Genomic DNA, 18167 nt, shown 5'->3' with positions numbered 1-18167 from the left:
GATTATGTTTTCGCCCAGTCCATCGATCCGTCCGTCCGTCCGTCTGTCTGTGTGTGTGCGTCTGTGAACAGCTAATCTCAGGTATTGCGGGACCGATCGGCATGAAACTTTGCACGCACACTCCCAGCATAGGCCAAGTTTGAAACAAAGTTTTAGGTTTCATTCAAAACTCAACACAAATCAGTACACATTATCTCTAGAGTCATGTATTCAAGATCAGTCAGATTTTTCGCAAATATATGTCTGCATATATCATAAAGTCATACGATGTCATGTATGTTTACCTGTAGCTACAGTATAACCATTCCTCTAAAGCCTTCAACCTCCTGACTGACTGGCAACATCAGTCTTCTTAAAGAATGACAATATTTTCTCTGCAGTTCATACATCAGAAAATATAGTGAATAATGTATCTCCTTCACCAAACTTCGGAATTTGGGGGTCTAGCTCCAGCAATGAGTTTTCTACTAGTCCTATTTTCACCTACTCTGTAAGCAATGCAACAGTAATACATTTATAGCTAGCTGAATGGGACCAGTGATCAATAGGCTTCTTAAATAACCATGGATCTAGAAAGAAGTCACAAATAACCCATATATTTTAACAGAATGAGTAAACAAATAACAACAGACCACAAGTGACATGACATTACAAGCAAAAAATAAAAATAACAATGTATGCCTGCAACATCATGTATTAAATCAATTACCAGCTAGCTAACATTAGCAGTAGCATAGTACGTTAGCTCATGTAAAACAATTCAAATAAGAACAGTATTTAACAATAATGTTTGAGTATGTTCCCAGTTCTCGCCGCATACCCGCCGTGACAGGCTCAGAGCTGCTATGCGAGTGTCGAGAGACTATGAACTATGTGCTCTTGTCTTCAGACTAAATACCACATCACCCTAGTATCAACATAATCTTCGTTTCAATCTGTGCTGAATAATATCTGGGAAGGGAAAATTTAAGATGCTAAAAAATATATATAATATATATATATATATATGTATATAATAAAATAATAAATAAACCTTAATAAGGGGCATACTGTATGGCACAACATATCCGAGGCTTAAGACCGTTAAGTCCAGCCCACAGACACTGGTTGAGACAGAGGTGCTTCTCCAAGCCTCGCTGTGTGCTCTGTACACAGCTCACCATTGGATGGACTGGTGGGTCTGGGTGCAAGGCAGTGTGGGCTCAGAGGGAAGGGTGGCCATGAGGCCTGTGGTGTAGGGGCATCCCGCTGGCCTGGCACCTCCCAGGAGCCGGAGTGGTAGGGGGTTCTACGCCCAAGTGGAGGTGCAGTGACAGGTGGGCAGGGCAGTAGTCTGGAACTGACTGCTCATACCGCCGGTACAACGTCAGAGCACTCAGCTGCTGTTGTATCTGGATGGAATAAAGAAAGAAAAGAGTAGAAGGGAAGGAGGGAGAGAGAGAGAGAGAGAGAGAGAGAGAGAGAGAGAGAGAGAGAAAACCGACGTAGGCATAGAAGTCAGTCAAAAAGGTTCTGTTTGCAACATTTTTAAAAGGGTTTCAGAGCACTCGGAGCTGTTTTTAATTAAACACATGTGGGGAGGGTAGAACAGCACTGACATTAATGCAAGCTAGACCAGTGATACAGTGGCAGGCCCTCAAGACCTGGAAGCCGGCCGTAGTGTTCAAACGCCCACTTTCAGCTAAAGTGATTCATATGCAAGATGAAAGCCTTAAGCTAGAGTGCAAACATATTTTGTGCCCTCTTTTAAATGGAGTCAAGACTCCATTTAGTAGAGAGTGCTTATTACATTACAAGCACTTTGCTGATTCAAAGGGTCCTCCCAGTTTTATGTGCCACTGCGCTCTGAATTATGTCAATTAAATGGAAAATGCTACATCTAGACTTTTGTGATACTGTTAGGACCATCTTGGTGTATGTTAATGTTTCATTTGTAAAATATGAATGCACTCATGCATGTTGAAGAGCACACAGTTATGTATGTATAGCAGATAATGGCGCAAAAGACATTTGCATTCAGACTCAGCTCTCCTACCTGGCTACTACATTATTGTTGTATTAGATTGAATGAACGAACTAATAAAAGACTACTGCACTAAGGAAGTTGCAATGCCTTCAAAGTGCATCCATATGAAAGATCACAGACCACTGTAATGTTGGATTCCAATAGGATTTACTCTAGCTGATGATCTGAGGCCTTTACTGTACATTTGTCTGCCTATAGAATCAGGGTTGGTCAATTTCACAATGCTGCCACCATTCTAATCTTTGAACCTGAGATCATAACTTCGAAAATGCTAAACGTATTTTATTTTCCAGGAATAGTTCCGTTCAGAGTGTTCACAGCTTTAATAGAAAGTTTACTTGGAGGCACTTGACTGTCTAATTCAGCAGCTGAACTTCACATCTTAGCAAGTCAATACACTATTCATGAACAACAATGCCCTGAATGCAAAATGAGCACAGTAGGAGGTCTGCATCTGAAAGCTTGCAGCACAAATTGCCTGTAGAAAAGGCTACATTGAGAACAAATTGTCTCTAATTAGTGAAATAAGGAGAGGCAAACATATTGCTGAATATTTTAAATTAGCTTATGGCACAGGCTGGTTGGTTCAACAAATAACCCTTCTCTCTCTTTGAATGACAGTGGTTGGTAGGGCGGAACTACAGCTTAAACAGCACATGCATAAAATGTACTAAAATGTCTCTGGTCCTTATGAGGCTAGCTCTGTTCATATCCAAACTCTATTGAGGCTATACTGAGACCAAAAAGGCTTAATGTCTGCTTCAGTGATTTCTAAGTCTCTGTTATGACAATGTTTGAATACATCTCCCTGATAGGTGTGGTACAATCATCATTGTTATGACAAGCAAGTTTTAGGTGAGGGAGTATCATCTGTCAAAATTCTCAAAGGAGAACGGAAATCCTGGTCTAATTAACTAGAAACTCCAGATATTATTCCCTTCTCTACTCTTGCAACCTACTCACTACCACTATGCAGCTTGCTTAAGATTCTACCCTCCTTAAAAGGTTGTTCACACTAGTACGCGATTGCGCGAACACAGACACAGACACACTCACACTCGCACAGGCGCACACGCACGCACGCACGCGCGCGCGCACACACACACACACACACACACACACACACACACACACACACACACACACACACACACACACACACACACACACACACACACACACACACATACACACACACACTATCTGTCCCTGGGAAGTATGGTGATAAAATCGGTTTAACTATGATCATATTTTATCATGGCTTGATGTTTTTTTACTGCCACCTCCTCAAGCATTCATGGCCAACACTGTCACCAGCACAATGTCCTCCCACCTTTCACTTCACAAACTAATGCTCATTTTGCACTTATAGAAGACACTATCCATGAATTAAAGTAGAATCTCTGTTTCAGGTGGGGGTGTAATGTTCTAAGAAGAAATGTGAATGTTATTACTGGGAACTCTGCTTATTCCTTTGACAGCCATTTATTCCAACAGACACCTCCATTGTAATATGATGTGGTTGATGAAGTTTGTATAAATCTGTCTCCTGTCTCCATTGCCATTGGTAGGTGTAGTTCAATTGAATTACACTAGCAATATTGAGCTGCACTGCCCGGCTCAATGTAATTCTTTACATCGATCATCAACCATTTGCAAGGCTGAAGGCAAAATTGTCAGTGATTTCTTTATTTTATGCCCATATATGGCGATCCCTGATATCATCAGTATGTATCCATACATGGCCATATAGGTTCGATCGACGGTTCTGGACAACTAGATCTCCATATATGCCAATACAGTACATGGGCATGTCGGATCGGGTGTTCTGGACAACCCGCCTATCCAAACGACACCACACGCCAGGCACCAAACTCCCTCGAGTCCTCGCCGATGCGCGCACCGAGTTATACCTATATACTATACACATGACCATATATGGGCATAGCAGTCGGATCTGTGGTTCTGGACAACCGGATCTCCATAGGCTATGCCTACTGTATATATGTGCATATTCGGTCGTATCGCTGGTTCTGGACAATCGCCGAACCGACCGACTTGATGGCGGGCACGGCACTCCCTCAGGTTGTCGGCGACAACACGTAGAGTTTGAAGTCGGTCAATCGGACAGTTCTCAAAATACGTGAACTACAGACGGACGTACAGACATTTTGCGCATTTATTGTAGGATAATGCACATGTGTGCAAAATGGAGGTTTTGAATCCAGCTCATGATCTCTGCTATAATTTCTGTCACTCTAAACAGCATATGGTTTAAAAGTAAGAACATTCAACCCAGAATTCAACCAATTGTCAAAAACAGATATTTAGGCAAACACAGAAGGAGGGAGCGCACACTTGTGTTGATGAGGTGCTGGCCACGGCAGGTGACAGTATTGACAAAGGATGAGGCCGCACAGCTCTTAGCCACGATGCAAAAAGTTTATTTTTAAATGAAACCAATGTTTCGACAATGAAGTCTTCCTCAGGGTTTAACAGAGAATGAATGCGCTCATCACTTATAGGGACTGGGACAAAGGTGTACTCATTACATGGGAGTGTTCTCAATCTACCCATCAGCATGGGTGGGGTGGATAATTACCCATTACTGACCAGTGGCCAACACACTATTTTAGTATGGCAGTGAATTATGCACGTTTCATCATGTCATTATTCATACTTAAATATTGAATATAAAAGATTTAATATTAAATATACAACAACGATATACAACAAAATACATGTTACTGGGAAGCTCTGAGACATATAAATAAATATATGGTGATTATATGGTAACAGATAGGAACAAAACCAACATTAGGAGACAGAAAAAGAGACTGGATCAAGAACTCTCCATAATAAAGGAGGGGACAGTTGCCAGTGCTCAAGTGTGAAGAGCTCTTGGACAAGAGACTGCACAGGGAGAACAACACCACCTTGTGTCATCTGTCTGTTTGACGCATTTGGGTCAAAAAATTAGTAAAACAAGATTCAATGATACTTGATAATATTACAAACAGTTGGCCAATTATTATTTTGATGATATACAATACCTTAATGTATAATATGATTTAAAGGCCATATTTATGTTTTATATTTTATCTGGCATGATATTATAATTTGTTCTTTGTTTAGAACCATGGCAATCATCATGAAACCCAATGTCAACACTATACATCATTATCCGGCTAAATAAACTGGATATTTGATTGCAACCTTGTCTCCTGGTAGTTTGTGGCTCCAGTTTGAACTTTAAATCCTAACAATGGGGATGTTGAAAAGCTGTACATTTAAAAGTGCTGTTACATTGTGCGTAAGCGCCACACTTATAATTCCCATCTGGAATTGGGCTAAGAGTGCGTTGCAAGCTCTTAACTGGAGGATTAAAACCATATATTTAAACATCAGCAGCAGACATCATGTACAGTAAATATGCAGGAAATACACAAAAAGGGATTTATGTTTGGCAGCACAACTAACCAGAATCCCCCCCCCCCTCTCCCCCCCATCATTTTATGCTTTATTTTATAGATAAGGGAGTGTAGAGACCAAGGGCAGAGAGAAAGGAGAGAAATGTGAGTGACTGAGCCACCAGGTTTCCCCTAACCACATAGGTAGCATCCTTCACACTGGGCAGAATGCTCTTATCCTCTGACTATTTCAGCAAGACTAGGCAATTTAAATATGACTTTTTCTTCAAAATAGGATTAGGCTCTTGACCGTGTAAAGAATAAAATAATAAAAGTTTTTTTGGCCAAACAATTGAAGCAAGCATCAAGGTTTAATCAAGAATATTGGGAAAGAGCTGGCTGTTATGGTTGAAGCTCTAAAAGGCAGATGACTCACTGGCTAGTGCAGTCTGGATAGCAGCCAACAGCACTGCTTTAAGGCTGAACACTGCAAACAGTGGCGACTTCAACATCTTCCATTAAACTAAGGAAGTCTTCTCCTATCTGTATCTACAGTGCTACTGAACTACTCAAAACGATATAAAAGGAACACATATCTTTGTTGCAATGACGTTACTGTGAAAAGCCCTGTCTCCTTTTTCCTATTGACTGTTGTATCTACTGACTTTTGGGCTCTTGGCCAAGGTACACAAAATCCTCAGTGCTAATTTATCCATTTGTAACTCTGAGAATGTACACATGTCACATGTGAACAGTCAGAGTTAAATGAACACTGGATTTTACTGTGAGTGTGTAATGGAATAGGGATTTGGCCATGCCATTTGTCTTCACGTTAACAGTTTAAAGTAACTCTGTTTGAATCTAATTTACCCTCAAGAAAATTCAAAAGACTAGAAGCTCGCCCCCGCTATGCGGGGGCTCGCGTCTAGCCCGCGGCCACGCCCACGTTGCGCCCGCGGCCACTTGGCAACTCATATAAGTGGCGTAGCGTCATGAGGGTCAGTGGGGCCGTGGCTCGGTCAGTGAAGACCCTGTAGTGCGGATGATATGTGGCATAGAGGGGCAGATTGTAAATCCCCAGAGGAAACATCCGTGGGCTACCATTGGTTCAGCGATGTGTGCGGTCGCCCTGCGGCCCCTCCTCCTCCACCAATGTGCAGTATTGAGAGCCCTGACGTCACAACAATTGGAGCGATGGGCACTGCACTGTGGTTGGTTAGGGTACACCTAGGGCCCAGGTAGAACCCAGTTAAAGCCTGCATGGGCAAACCCAGTGAGGACCCGCCTTGGTCCCACATAAACATGGCTAGTTGGGGCCCACCTAAGGGCCAGGTAGAAGCTACTTATAGCCTGCATGGGCATCGCAGTTGGGACTGAAGTGGATGCCGCTGACATTGCTGACATGGGGTCCATATGGTTTAGCCCACCTTGAAACCATATGGGAACTACGCTGGCATGCTGGCTGTAATGCAAACGCTGCATCATACCTGCAGTGTGTAGTTTGATGTTGTGTGTGTAGCAGATATACCTGCAGTGTGTAGATCAATGTCCATATGAAACTCAATGCCCAGCAGTGTTTTTTTTCCCCAGCAGAGTTTCTAGTGTCTCTGTGTCTCTCTGGAAGAGGTTGCACATGAACTCTGCAGCCGCACTGAGGCGCTCCAACACAAACACTCTGACATTAAGCTGCTTCACACAACAAACATCAGCACCACGCTGCTGTTTGTCCAAAAGACACAATATCTCCTCTCCCACCGACGTCATGTGTTCATTTATCGACAGCCGTACAGACTCCTTTTGACACATTTTACCTTGTTTATCCAGCTCTCACTGACTCTCCACATCGGGCTGTTATTTTGCTGCGATCAAGTCAACGATGTGAGAGATTAGCTATCACAGACGGACGGACAGGGGGTGAAACATAGTCTTGCGCCATGCCTTTCGGCCTGGCGGAGACAATAAAAAAACGAAAGTAAAGGAAATGGCCATTTCTGCAACAGAAGTAGTCAACAAACTATACTATGAAAACATGGGCCACATTGGCAAAGAATGTAAGAAAGAGGCAATCATGTAGAAAATAGCCGATGTACAAGCTTACAACGCCTCTCAACGTGAGGCGTTTCGAGCTTGTAGATCGGCTATTTTCACAATATTTACTTGTGGAACGGAGTCAAACAGAATGGGGGGGTCCCAGATCAAGTACGTGTATTTGGGGGGCGGCGTGAAAGGGTTGATAAGCACTGCTCTAATCGGAGCGAAATTATCTGAAATTACTACATGACCATAATACAGCCTAACATGCGTTGCACGGGGCGGTCCTGCCATTACGTTAGTTACTGTAGTTGCTGTGGAGCTACATAGTTCTCCAGAAGACACACACAAACATACACCATCTACAATGGACGAACTGAGCAGCAATATTGACATTCACCACACGAACGTGCATTGTTGACAAAGTGATTGCACAGCCGCTGCAGGCATGACAACCACGTTAGCGTTAGCGACATGGCAGCTATCACAGCGCCCTGTCCGTCGTGCTGGAACTGCCTGTGATGGCTACAGCAGTAACAGCAAGCTGTCTGCGATGCCATTGTCTGGAGACTGCTCTTAGCGTGACACGACCAATGAGAGTGAGCGCTGTAGTTGTTGCTAAGATACGGTGGCGTCTCTGCCCCATAGCTTGTAGATCTCTCACACATGATTGGCGTAGGCTGCGTTGCCAGGTCTGACTTTGTGTCTAAGCAATGGTCGGCTTATTTTTGCGCGCCTTTGGGCTCGTTTGCATTGTGCGCACGGCAGCGCTTGTTTAGCGTACGTCAGCGCGACGTGGCAACGGACGTGGCAACGTGAAAGGTGATTGGCTGGTGAAAAGAAACACCCGGACGTGAATTTTGTGTTGGCGAAGTGATTTGCATAAGTATTGGAGCATAATGCGTTTGATATTAATTGTACATCCTGCAAGTACAGTGATGGGATGCGAAGCAGCTGGTGTCACAGGCAGAATATTGAGGAATTTTGGGGGAAAATGTGGAGTTAGTTGGGCCATGTGTCTGCTTGGCAATTGAGCACATACACTCGTGTACACTCCATGACTGTGGCCGTCAATTATGGTAGCAAGATAAGAGTTATCTTTTGTCCACATGTCATTGTGTTCAGTGTCATGCACACAGCAAACTGCTCATTGCAATCCTTTATTTGACCCAATTGAATAAGTCATATTTAAACCTTATGTGCTATGGTAGCAAGATTGCATCATCTTCCAAATTAGCAATATATTAAAACCACTATTATCTGCATGTCCCTCATGAGTCGTAGCCTCCTTGGCATACAGTTCTCTTTTGAAAACGAGTGCTGTAGATTTGAGGCTAATACTAATTGCATTACATCTACTGGTTTACTCCTCCAGTGCACATAGCTCTCATTAAATACTAATAAATAAAATCATTTACTGTATGTGTATTCTGTGTGGTCTGCTTTTTGCAGAATTTTACCAATGAAATCAATCCGCAAATTAATGCTTTACCACACCTGCTGGTGCCTTGCAATGTCTTATTTCTATTTTTGAAAAGGATCTAGTAGATGCATCACAGTAACAGAACCATGAAGCACCCATCAGTAAACAAGGTACAGTACAGCACACAAAGCTGGGCACTGCACTTCCTTGGGCCGTCAGCAATACACTGTGTAAATGTGTGAAGTCGAGAAAGATGAGCACTTCGTGAGAAACACATGGCCATTTGGAGCGGGCTGGTTCTGAAGAACCGCCCATCCATTCAACATCACCCTTGACACGCCGTGGGTCCTCAGTAATTATGCAACCGCCAAGTGTGAAATGGATCGGATGAACAGTTCTCGAGCTATGCAAAGGACAGACATATAGAGATTCCTGGAATTTATGGATAGATGCAGACTTTACATTTGAGTACTCTGGTTAATTGCACACAGTAACTGCGGATCCCAGGGAAGATTTGAATAGGACACTTATGACACTGCATGCTGCCATTAACTCAATTTCCTGCGCTATTACCTTTTTATATTGCTTATAAAAGCATTCACTTAAGTTGTTCTTCTTTATGGCTGCTGTGAATTTGGGTCAAGTTGCACCTAAAGGATTCTCAGTGACTTACAGTACGTGACAGACAGCTGCTTTGTGCCGGCATGCCTCAGATTGGCACATTAAAAGGACCATTTCACTCATAATACATCTGAACTGAATTCTGTCACAGCCTTCAGAGTAAATGATTCTTCAATGGAGTCCCAGCAGTATCCCTCAGCGATACTACCCTAAGGTCATGCGATTATTATTATTACCCCCATTGCATTTTGTAATGACACATGCAGAGCTGTGTTCAAAGTGTTTTGATCCATGCGAGTAACACTATGCTGATACAGCTTACTGTGGTTACTTGTTCACATATTGTTGTTCTATTATTTCGATGTATTGACCACAAATGCTAAGAATGCTATTTAATTAGCATGTTGTTTAGGTGTGGTGTTTACCTGATATCCTAGTTAGCAACTGTTTTCCTTTGCACTCTACTAACGTAACCATTTACCCTGTCGTATTTTTGCATGGGTTCGTGTCATTTACTCTGATCTTGCTCTGGACAAGAGCACCTGCAAAATGCCAAAATTCTAATTCTAATTTTACATGGAGAAGTGTCCTCTTGACAATATCATGGAGAGAATGCATTCAAACTACTGTATTTAAAACTCATTTTAAACTCAAGATGAAAAGTCAGTTCATGTGTGATAGTACAGTATGTGCAGAGTAATGTATGTGTGTGTGTGTGTGTGTGTGTGTGTGTGTGTGTGTGTGTGTGTGTGTGTGTGTGTGTGTGTGTGTGTGTGTGTGTGTGTGTGTGTGTGTGTGTGTGTGTGCGTGTGTGTGTAAAGCCCCTTTAAAAAAACATCCTTGGCCCTGGCTGCGCTGCTGCTCTCTGTCAGCTGGATAATTCACTCAGCGGTCAACACTGCAGTGAGAGAGAGCACAGACAGGCCTCTATTATCATCGTTGGCTATTAAGCTACACACCCATGGATGCTGAATGGCATGCTAATGGCTGCAAAGACCACTTCTATGTAGATCTTTGCTTCGCATGGATAAATAGCAGAATGGCTTGACTGAGCATGAAAGACGCGAGAATACGTTTTTTGGGAAAAACAGCGTTGTTTTTAAAACGTTTTAAAACATACTTTCAAATGCAGCACCACATGCTGTGGATGGCAATTAGAACAAATTGTAGGACATACGCTTGTAGATGTTAAGAGCTGAAATGTTATTTGGAAAAATACTACATAATGCAATGGCACACTGACAGACAAGCTCTCATTGAAGTTGTTCCTTCTGATTGACAAAGCTGTACACAACACCATATGTTGTGCTAGAGATCCATTCAGATGCTCTTATTTGTCGTCAAAATAACATAATCCTTCAGCTGGGGGAGGTTTATCTATCCATAATGCTGCGCATCCTATTTTCTGCTCTCTAATGTTGGACTGCATGCTAAGATTTCTTATTTACTGGATGGATCTTTTATTCGTCATAATAGACTCTTTTCCGATGTATGGAGAGATACAAACCACTGCAAGTCTTGATTATAGAAAGCAAGAAGGATGAACGTCTTTTCTTCCTGTACGTGGATCAATCCATGTTATGGATTGATCCAAGAGCAGAGAGAAAAGACATGTGGTATGTACAGAACTGTACGATTCACTCCCCAGCTCTCCCTCACTTACTGTTTTTCCTGCCTTTACACACCCACACACTCCCCTGAGCACACACGCACACAGCCACGCGCACACACACACACACACACACACACACACACACACACCACACACACACACACACACACACACACACACACACACACACACACACACACACACACACACACACACACACACACACACACACACACACACACACACACACACACACACACACACACACACACACACACACAGAGAGAGCAGTGCTGACTGCCAAAACGCTCATTAAATGCCTCGATCCTCAGGTTTTTGATAATTATGTCATTTCTAAGGTCACAGTGGTACGTATATATTTATTCATAGCTTCATAGTCAATTCATGGAACAAACAAGAAGGATAATACTGCAGATCTTGCTTCAATTCCAACTATCTTTAGTGCATGATAAAACATTCACTACACTGTTTTTATTTTTCATATGAACGCGGACTGACAGTGATCTTATTTTATCATAACCCAGCTGGTGAATTGCCATGGCTCACAGTTTGTAACATAAACGTGTGGCACTATAAATAGTGAATCAAACCTTGTTGCATGTGTAAAAGAATTCGCATTATATCTTATAACACTGTACTTGATGTGATTGACTAGACTCTAGCACAGTATGGTCTTTCATGACATACTAATTCAAGGCTGTGGAGATTATCCCTTAAATTAACCATTTAACATAACTTTTACATGAATGTTCTTGATGTTTTAGTAATGTTATGCTGGATAGGTAGAAATCTTTCATGGTATGGAATCATTTATTTTGGAAAACTGTGTTCTGTCATTCTGCTAGCAGAGAAATGACAGAACAAAGCCAAAATGATCAGCCTCATGTATTGAGCAGATGAAACACACAGGTTCAATAGGATCATAAGACAGCACAAAGGATATCTTTGACTTAATTTACTATTCACTTTCTCATAAAAAAACAAAAGTACCCTAGGAAGACAGAGGCTGTCAGATATACTAGGAGCCAGACTAAGATCCCTTTCTTGCACCAAGAACAGACTCTATTTCATATATATATCCACAACTTTCCTAGGGCATAATGGGCATCACTTCCTGTAGATTTGATCCCTGACACCTGATCAAGTCGACAGGAAGTAATGCCCATAATGCCCTAGGAAACTTACGGATATATATTTTTTTTATCAGCATTGCAAAATGAGATGTCAAGCTAATGCTGCAAATGACATCATTTCTGAAGTGCAATAAAACATAGTTCACCAGAAAAGGCCACACCTTCAAACAAATATAGATGCAAGATGTTTAAGTATAGAAAGTCATGTGTGGGTGGTGTGGGATGAGGGAATGGAGCACTGAAGAGATGAGGTGATGATGAAGGGATGTGAGGATAACAATGAGGGGAGGTGAGGATGGAGGGACGAAGGAATAAAGGTATGACAGCAGAATGATAGGATGAGGGGCTGAAGAGATGAGGGGATGAAGGACTAAGATAAGGGAATGATGTTTAAGTAACCTTGGGAATCCAGGGGTACAGGTGTGGGGTGACTCTGGGACCCTAAGACTTTGGCTTGGGGGTCCATTGTGCATGAGATGCTGGTGAAGGATGCTGAAGACCCCCCCCCCCAAAAAAAAGAAAGAAATGCATGCGACTCGCAGCGTGTCTGTCAGGATGCGAGGCAACACTCACACAATCACGTGCAGCATGCGTCCTCTCCCCCTGCGCCTAATGGCTGTACATGGGGCCGACGCGTGCTTTAGCGTGATTGTGTGAGTGTGGCTTCAGGAAGTAAATTCCTAGCCTCGATCTCCAGGCTTTTATTTTTTATTTTTGCTAAAAAATAAAAGCTTGGAAATTCCTGTCCCAGCTGTTGGTATGCAAAAGCGCCTCGCGTCGTCTGATGTGCCGCACATTATTTATTTTGGGTGCGCATGTGCACCTGCGCACCAGCTATGTGCACCCATGTGTATGGCAGTGGTTCTCAAAGTAGGGTCTGGGGACCCCCATGGGTCCTTGAAGGGGTTCCAGCGGGTTAATATGTCTTTGAAGCTTACCCAATTAAAACCCTGGTGTTTTTTTAAACTGTGTCTCTCTAAAATATTAGTATGGATTTTAACTACCGAAATCTGGGTTTTCCATATCCACTTTCTGAAAACAGGTATAGCGCAATGCACCAATCAGAGCCTCACTGAATGCAATGAATCAAATGCAGTGATACAAAACAAGCACTGACTGCCCCGTAACCCGACACCTCCGCACGTTGCGCCAACGAGGTAGTCATCAACGAGGACGTGACTGTCTTGTTGTTTTCGTAGGTGAATTTGGTGATTATACTCTTGCATTACCCATTGTTCTGGAGAATCAAATGTATGCATAATTGGGTGGAATATGGAATGGAATACTAAAAAGAAAGTGCAAACATAGATCAAAGAAAAAGGGAATGTAAAGCTACTTTAGGGACGGATTTGTTTTTGGGGGGGGGGTACTTGTCATGTACATTTATTGATCAGAGTCAGAGATAGATTTTTCAGAGGATTTAAACCACACATTGGATGTGTGGAGTGGGACTGTAACCCAGTGAGAGAATGTATAAGAATATCAATTCAAATCAGAGGTTTCACAAATTTTACTGCTTACATTTCCCCACCAACACCCACCCACATCTCAGCAGTGCCTGTGCTGTCTCCGTCACCTGAACTAATTCAGGCTGGGTCCCCGCATCCTCAGGTTGGTCAGCACCATCGAGAGAATTCTGACGGGCTGCATCAATGGAATTGCATTGCCCTCGGCCGAAAAGCCCTACAGAGGGTCCCAGCGCATCACTGGAGTAGAGCTTCCTTCCCTCCAGTGAATATACAAGAAGTGGTGTGCAGTCAAAGCTGAGCGAATCATCAAGGACACTCACCACCCCAGACACAGTCTGCTCACACTGCTAGAGCGGCCACGGCCAGGCACTACCGATGTGTCCAAAGTCATAGCACTAGATTTCTGAACAGTTTCCAAATGGCTAACATCAGAATGTTGAACGAGCACTGAGCCTCAACCTCATCCCACACAGGATGACTTTTTCTGTGTACATTAAGACTGCAGGCAGGGCCAGCCCTAGGATTTTCGTGGCCCTAAGCAAGATTCTTTTTGCCCCCCCCCCCCAAACACCCCCATTATAAAATCATGTCATTTTTTTATTGAATACTAAAATAATAACGCTAGTTGTTGGATAGGAGATACATGACATAATTACAATATGAAAGTAAAAAAAAAATGTTTGGGCCCCCCTAGTGGTTGTGGACCTAGGCGACCGCTTACATTGCTTATAGCAGCGGCCGGCCCTGACTGCAGGGGAACTCTACTGCTGCTGCACTGGCAGTGCCACTTACTTACTGTATGCTTAAGAATACTACACAGTGCAAGATATTTGCCCCGATTATGCTGTCGCCAACCTTTTTGGCGCTCGCCGACAAATCCCTCGATCTGACGCAAGATCGGGCTTCGCTCGCAGAGGTTTTGCTCACTGTGTGTGAAAAGTACTGCGAGAAGATCCGACCTCGATTCTAGCGTTCGGCGATGCCTCCCCGAGGGTTTCTAGATATCTGCCAGGTTTGATATTTGGCTTTGTCGCCGACTGGAGATCACACAGTATGAATGGGGTTGCAATCACTACCCCGAGCATATCCGTGCAACAGCCAATGAGAGAACAGTACCAGCCAGGTGGCTAGGGGAGTGTCACTGGACATGACAGCTCTTGTCTACTACTTTTCTGCTCTTGCCCGCAACAAATAATGTATTGCCATTTATTCTACAACCGGGGACCCGCTTCCCGGAGTTTCTTTTATTTCCCACGTCGCAGGTCCATGGACTGTCACTACGGACCCCCAGCCCATGGAGCACGACCGTGGATTTCTACTACACTATACTGTATAGTATCTTAACATTCTTATATTATACCATTATATACTGCATACACATTATTGCTGTACTATATTATATTATCAAATACTATCTTACACTATTATATGTGCTACTATTGTTATTGTTACTACCTGCACTGTATCTCTTTCTGTCTCTCCTCTGTCTCTCCCCCTCTCTCTCTTCTTTCCCCCGACACGGTCGAGGCAGAAGGCCGCCACCCTAGAGCCTAGGGTCTGCCTGACGTTTCTTCCAGTTAAGCGGGAGTTTTTCGTTGCCACTGTCGCAAAATTGCTTGCTCAGGGTGGGATGTCGGGTCTCTTCTCTACATGTAAAGTGTCTTGAGACAACTTGTTGTGATTTGACACTATAATAAAATGTAATTGAATTGAATTGAATAGTCCCGCAATATTACCATCCAGTCCTGTATAAGCCTGCAATATTTCAATTGAGATCCAAAAACATTACAGAACAGAATGAGAGAGTGGGAGGGCTGTTAATTTGAGAGGAATTGCACAGAGAGAGAGAGAGAGAGAGCTTGTGTTTATTTTGCTATGAGCTGCCCACGGAACAAACACACACGAGAGAGAGAGAGAGAGAGAGAGAGAGAGAGAGAGAGAAAGAAAGAGAGAGAGACTCCGCTCCGCTGTAGCCTACCCATTAGGGGAAATGATGTTCTCCTCTGAATGTAGACATAATATTCATATCTTGCAATATGCAAAGTAAAGCATGAGCACACATGCTCCAGGTGCTTTATATCTGGTTTATTGCAGGACGGTGCGGGATTTTGCCGGGCCCGAGGGTTTTAATTTTGACCGCCTGTTCCCGACCGCAAGTATTTAAATATTGCCCGCGCCCGCAAGATTTGCATTGGAACCTGCGGGTACCGCGGGATCATGTTCCCGATGCAGGGCTATACTCTCGCCGATGACTCCTGTGAAAGATCTTGCCGTGTGTAATCCTTTGTCGGCGATCAATCGTTTAGTATGAAAACCACAACGATATTATGACAGCCGATTTCAAGAAGAGACTCGTGTAGTGTGAAATGCATAACGATCTGATGACTCCCGATGACTTTAAAGGTCCTACAGTGAGGTGCCCTTACACTGATATATCTGATATCTGCTGTTAAATGATGTCTCACATGCATGTGTGACTATATTCACAAGGGACTAAGTTTCTATACTGTATCTGTTGCCATTTTATTACTATTGCTCTTTATACTATGCACCTTATGTATTTAACTGCCTCATTCCATTGCCATGTTATTCTTTTAACCATGCTCCTTAAGTACATAGTATTTACTCACTCAAATTGTGAATAAAAAAAATAAATAAAATAAAAGTACTGACAGTTAACACAGAGGACAAAACCATTGCCCTCTGTGTCCCATCCGCCGCTGCGGACGGGACGGTGCTCGAGGCAGTCGAGGACTTCTATCTATATCTCGGGCCTGGACTGCTTCAATGGAACAGGACCTGAAGGTCCGGAGGGCCCTTGCCTGGAATGCCTCGCATGGGATGAGTAGAGTGTGGAAATCAGACATGGAAGACCTCAATAGGCTGCTGGTAGGCTATAGCTAGTGGAGTCAGTGCTCAGTACTGCTGTATTGGGCTCAGACATGGACCCTCACAGCACAATAGGAAAGGGCCCTGGATGCTACGAATAGTACTAGGTGTCACATGGGAGGACCACATCAGAAATGTGGTCCTCTAGTCTACGGGGACATACCACGGGTCACAGACAAAGTCAGAGAGAGAAGGATGAGGCTGGCAGGGCACTGCGTCAGGCACCCGGAACTAGTGGCAAGCAAACTGGCACGGGTGCCAACCCAGGGCAAAGCCAGGAAAGACAAGAAGCACACCATCTACATAGATGCACTGCGATGCGACAGCTTAGCTAACAACACTGTAGAGCTCAAGACCCTGATGTTAGATAGGAGAGTGTGGAGGGCAGCGATTCAGGAATCCCAAGTTGGTGTTGGCTAGACCGCACTCTCGCATAGCATTATGAATATTTGACAATTCTGAACTGTTTTCCTTGTTTTCTTCTCAAATTTTCCCCCTTTCATAAAAAAACTGCAAATGGTGGGAGCTTGTACGACAAAGTATTTCACCCAAACCATTCATTGAATATCATGCAAGTCTAACCTACACAACATTCAGATCTAGATGTCCTGTGTGTAGTCTGCCGCTGATGTCGTCCGGGGACATAATTATTTCTTACCGTGGTGCTTTGATTGATTATGCGACTGTTGCACACGTTGTGAGATTGTAGAATGGCTTTATGAAATTCAGTAATAGCCTACACCTAGCAAGGAGGACTTCTACAACAAAGTCATAGAGATCTTTGTCCAGGGGGAGAGGGGCAAGCTTCATCTACAAATAAAGCAAGTGCCAACTTTATATTTATATTTGATCTCTATATTATATTTGATCTCTGTCTATCTGTCTGTCTGTTTGTCTGTCTGTCTCTCTCTTTCTCTCTGTCTCTTGCTCTCCACGTTCCGACACAAATGTGTTTATTGTGTTGTTGTATACTGTTAAGTCTACAAAGTATGAACACATGTCCCTTGATTAATTAAGTTTGACTGACTTTGCACTTTGCAGGCGCATTTGTTGATTTGTAGCCCGACTATTATAGGCTCGGCTATACTGTATGATTAATCCGTGCATAATATAAACTTTGGCTGCTGCATCAATTGAATGATTGTACGTGCCACATTATAAGTCACTTTATCCAGGCAAATGTTTCATTGTGTTACTGGCTCCGTGAGTTGATAGTTTAATTCCCTTATCAATGTCAAATGGGGGGGGGGGGGGGGGGGTGATCTGCAGTAACAATGCTCCAAATATATTTTAGTAGTGGAGCAATTTCTTCAATCGCTAATATAGAGCAAATTAATTTACAAAGACCCCAAAATTCCCCCATGAGCAAGCACTTGGTGACGGCGACAAGGAACAACTTCTCTTTTAAGGAAAATAAACCTCAAACAGAACATGTTTTGACCAGTTGGGTTGAGAGACAGTTAGAAATCAATCGAGAGGCTTGGTGCGATAGTCTAAAATGGATGAGAGGTGCATAGGGGGCTAAAAGAAGG

General features: G+C 43.2%; 1 protein-coding gene across 1 annotated transcript in view; it reads right to left on the bottom strand.

The window, feature by feature from the left end:
* Positions 1-414: 414 nt before the first annotated feature.
* Positions 415-18167, bottom strand: part of LOC311043280 (leucine-rich repeat transmembrane neuronal protein 4) — a 41270-nt gene continuing 23517 nt past the window's right edge. Inside the window, 2 exon segments of the mRNA XM_084054468.1 lie at positions 415-1267; positions 1269-1391. Of these exon segments, the coding sequence (XP_083910594.1) occupies positions 1157-1267; positions 1269-1391 (234 nt within the window). The 3' untranslated portion in view covers positions 415-1156.

Source organism: Gymnoscopelus microlampas (genome assembly GCF_963454915.1).
Source record: "Gymnoscopelus microlampas genome assembly, chromosome: 4".
Taxonomy (NCBI): Eukaryota; Metazoa; Chordata; class Actinopteri; order Myctophiformes; family Myctophidae; genus Gymnoscopelus; species Gymnoscopelus microlampas.
The sequence above is the reverse complement of the archived record's forward strand: the minus strand, read 5'-3'. Positions and strand labels throughout refer to the sequence as shown.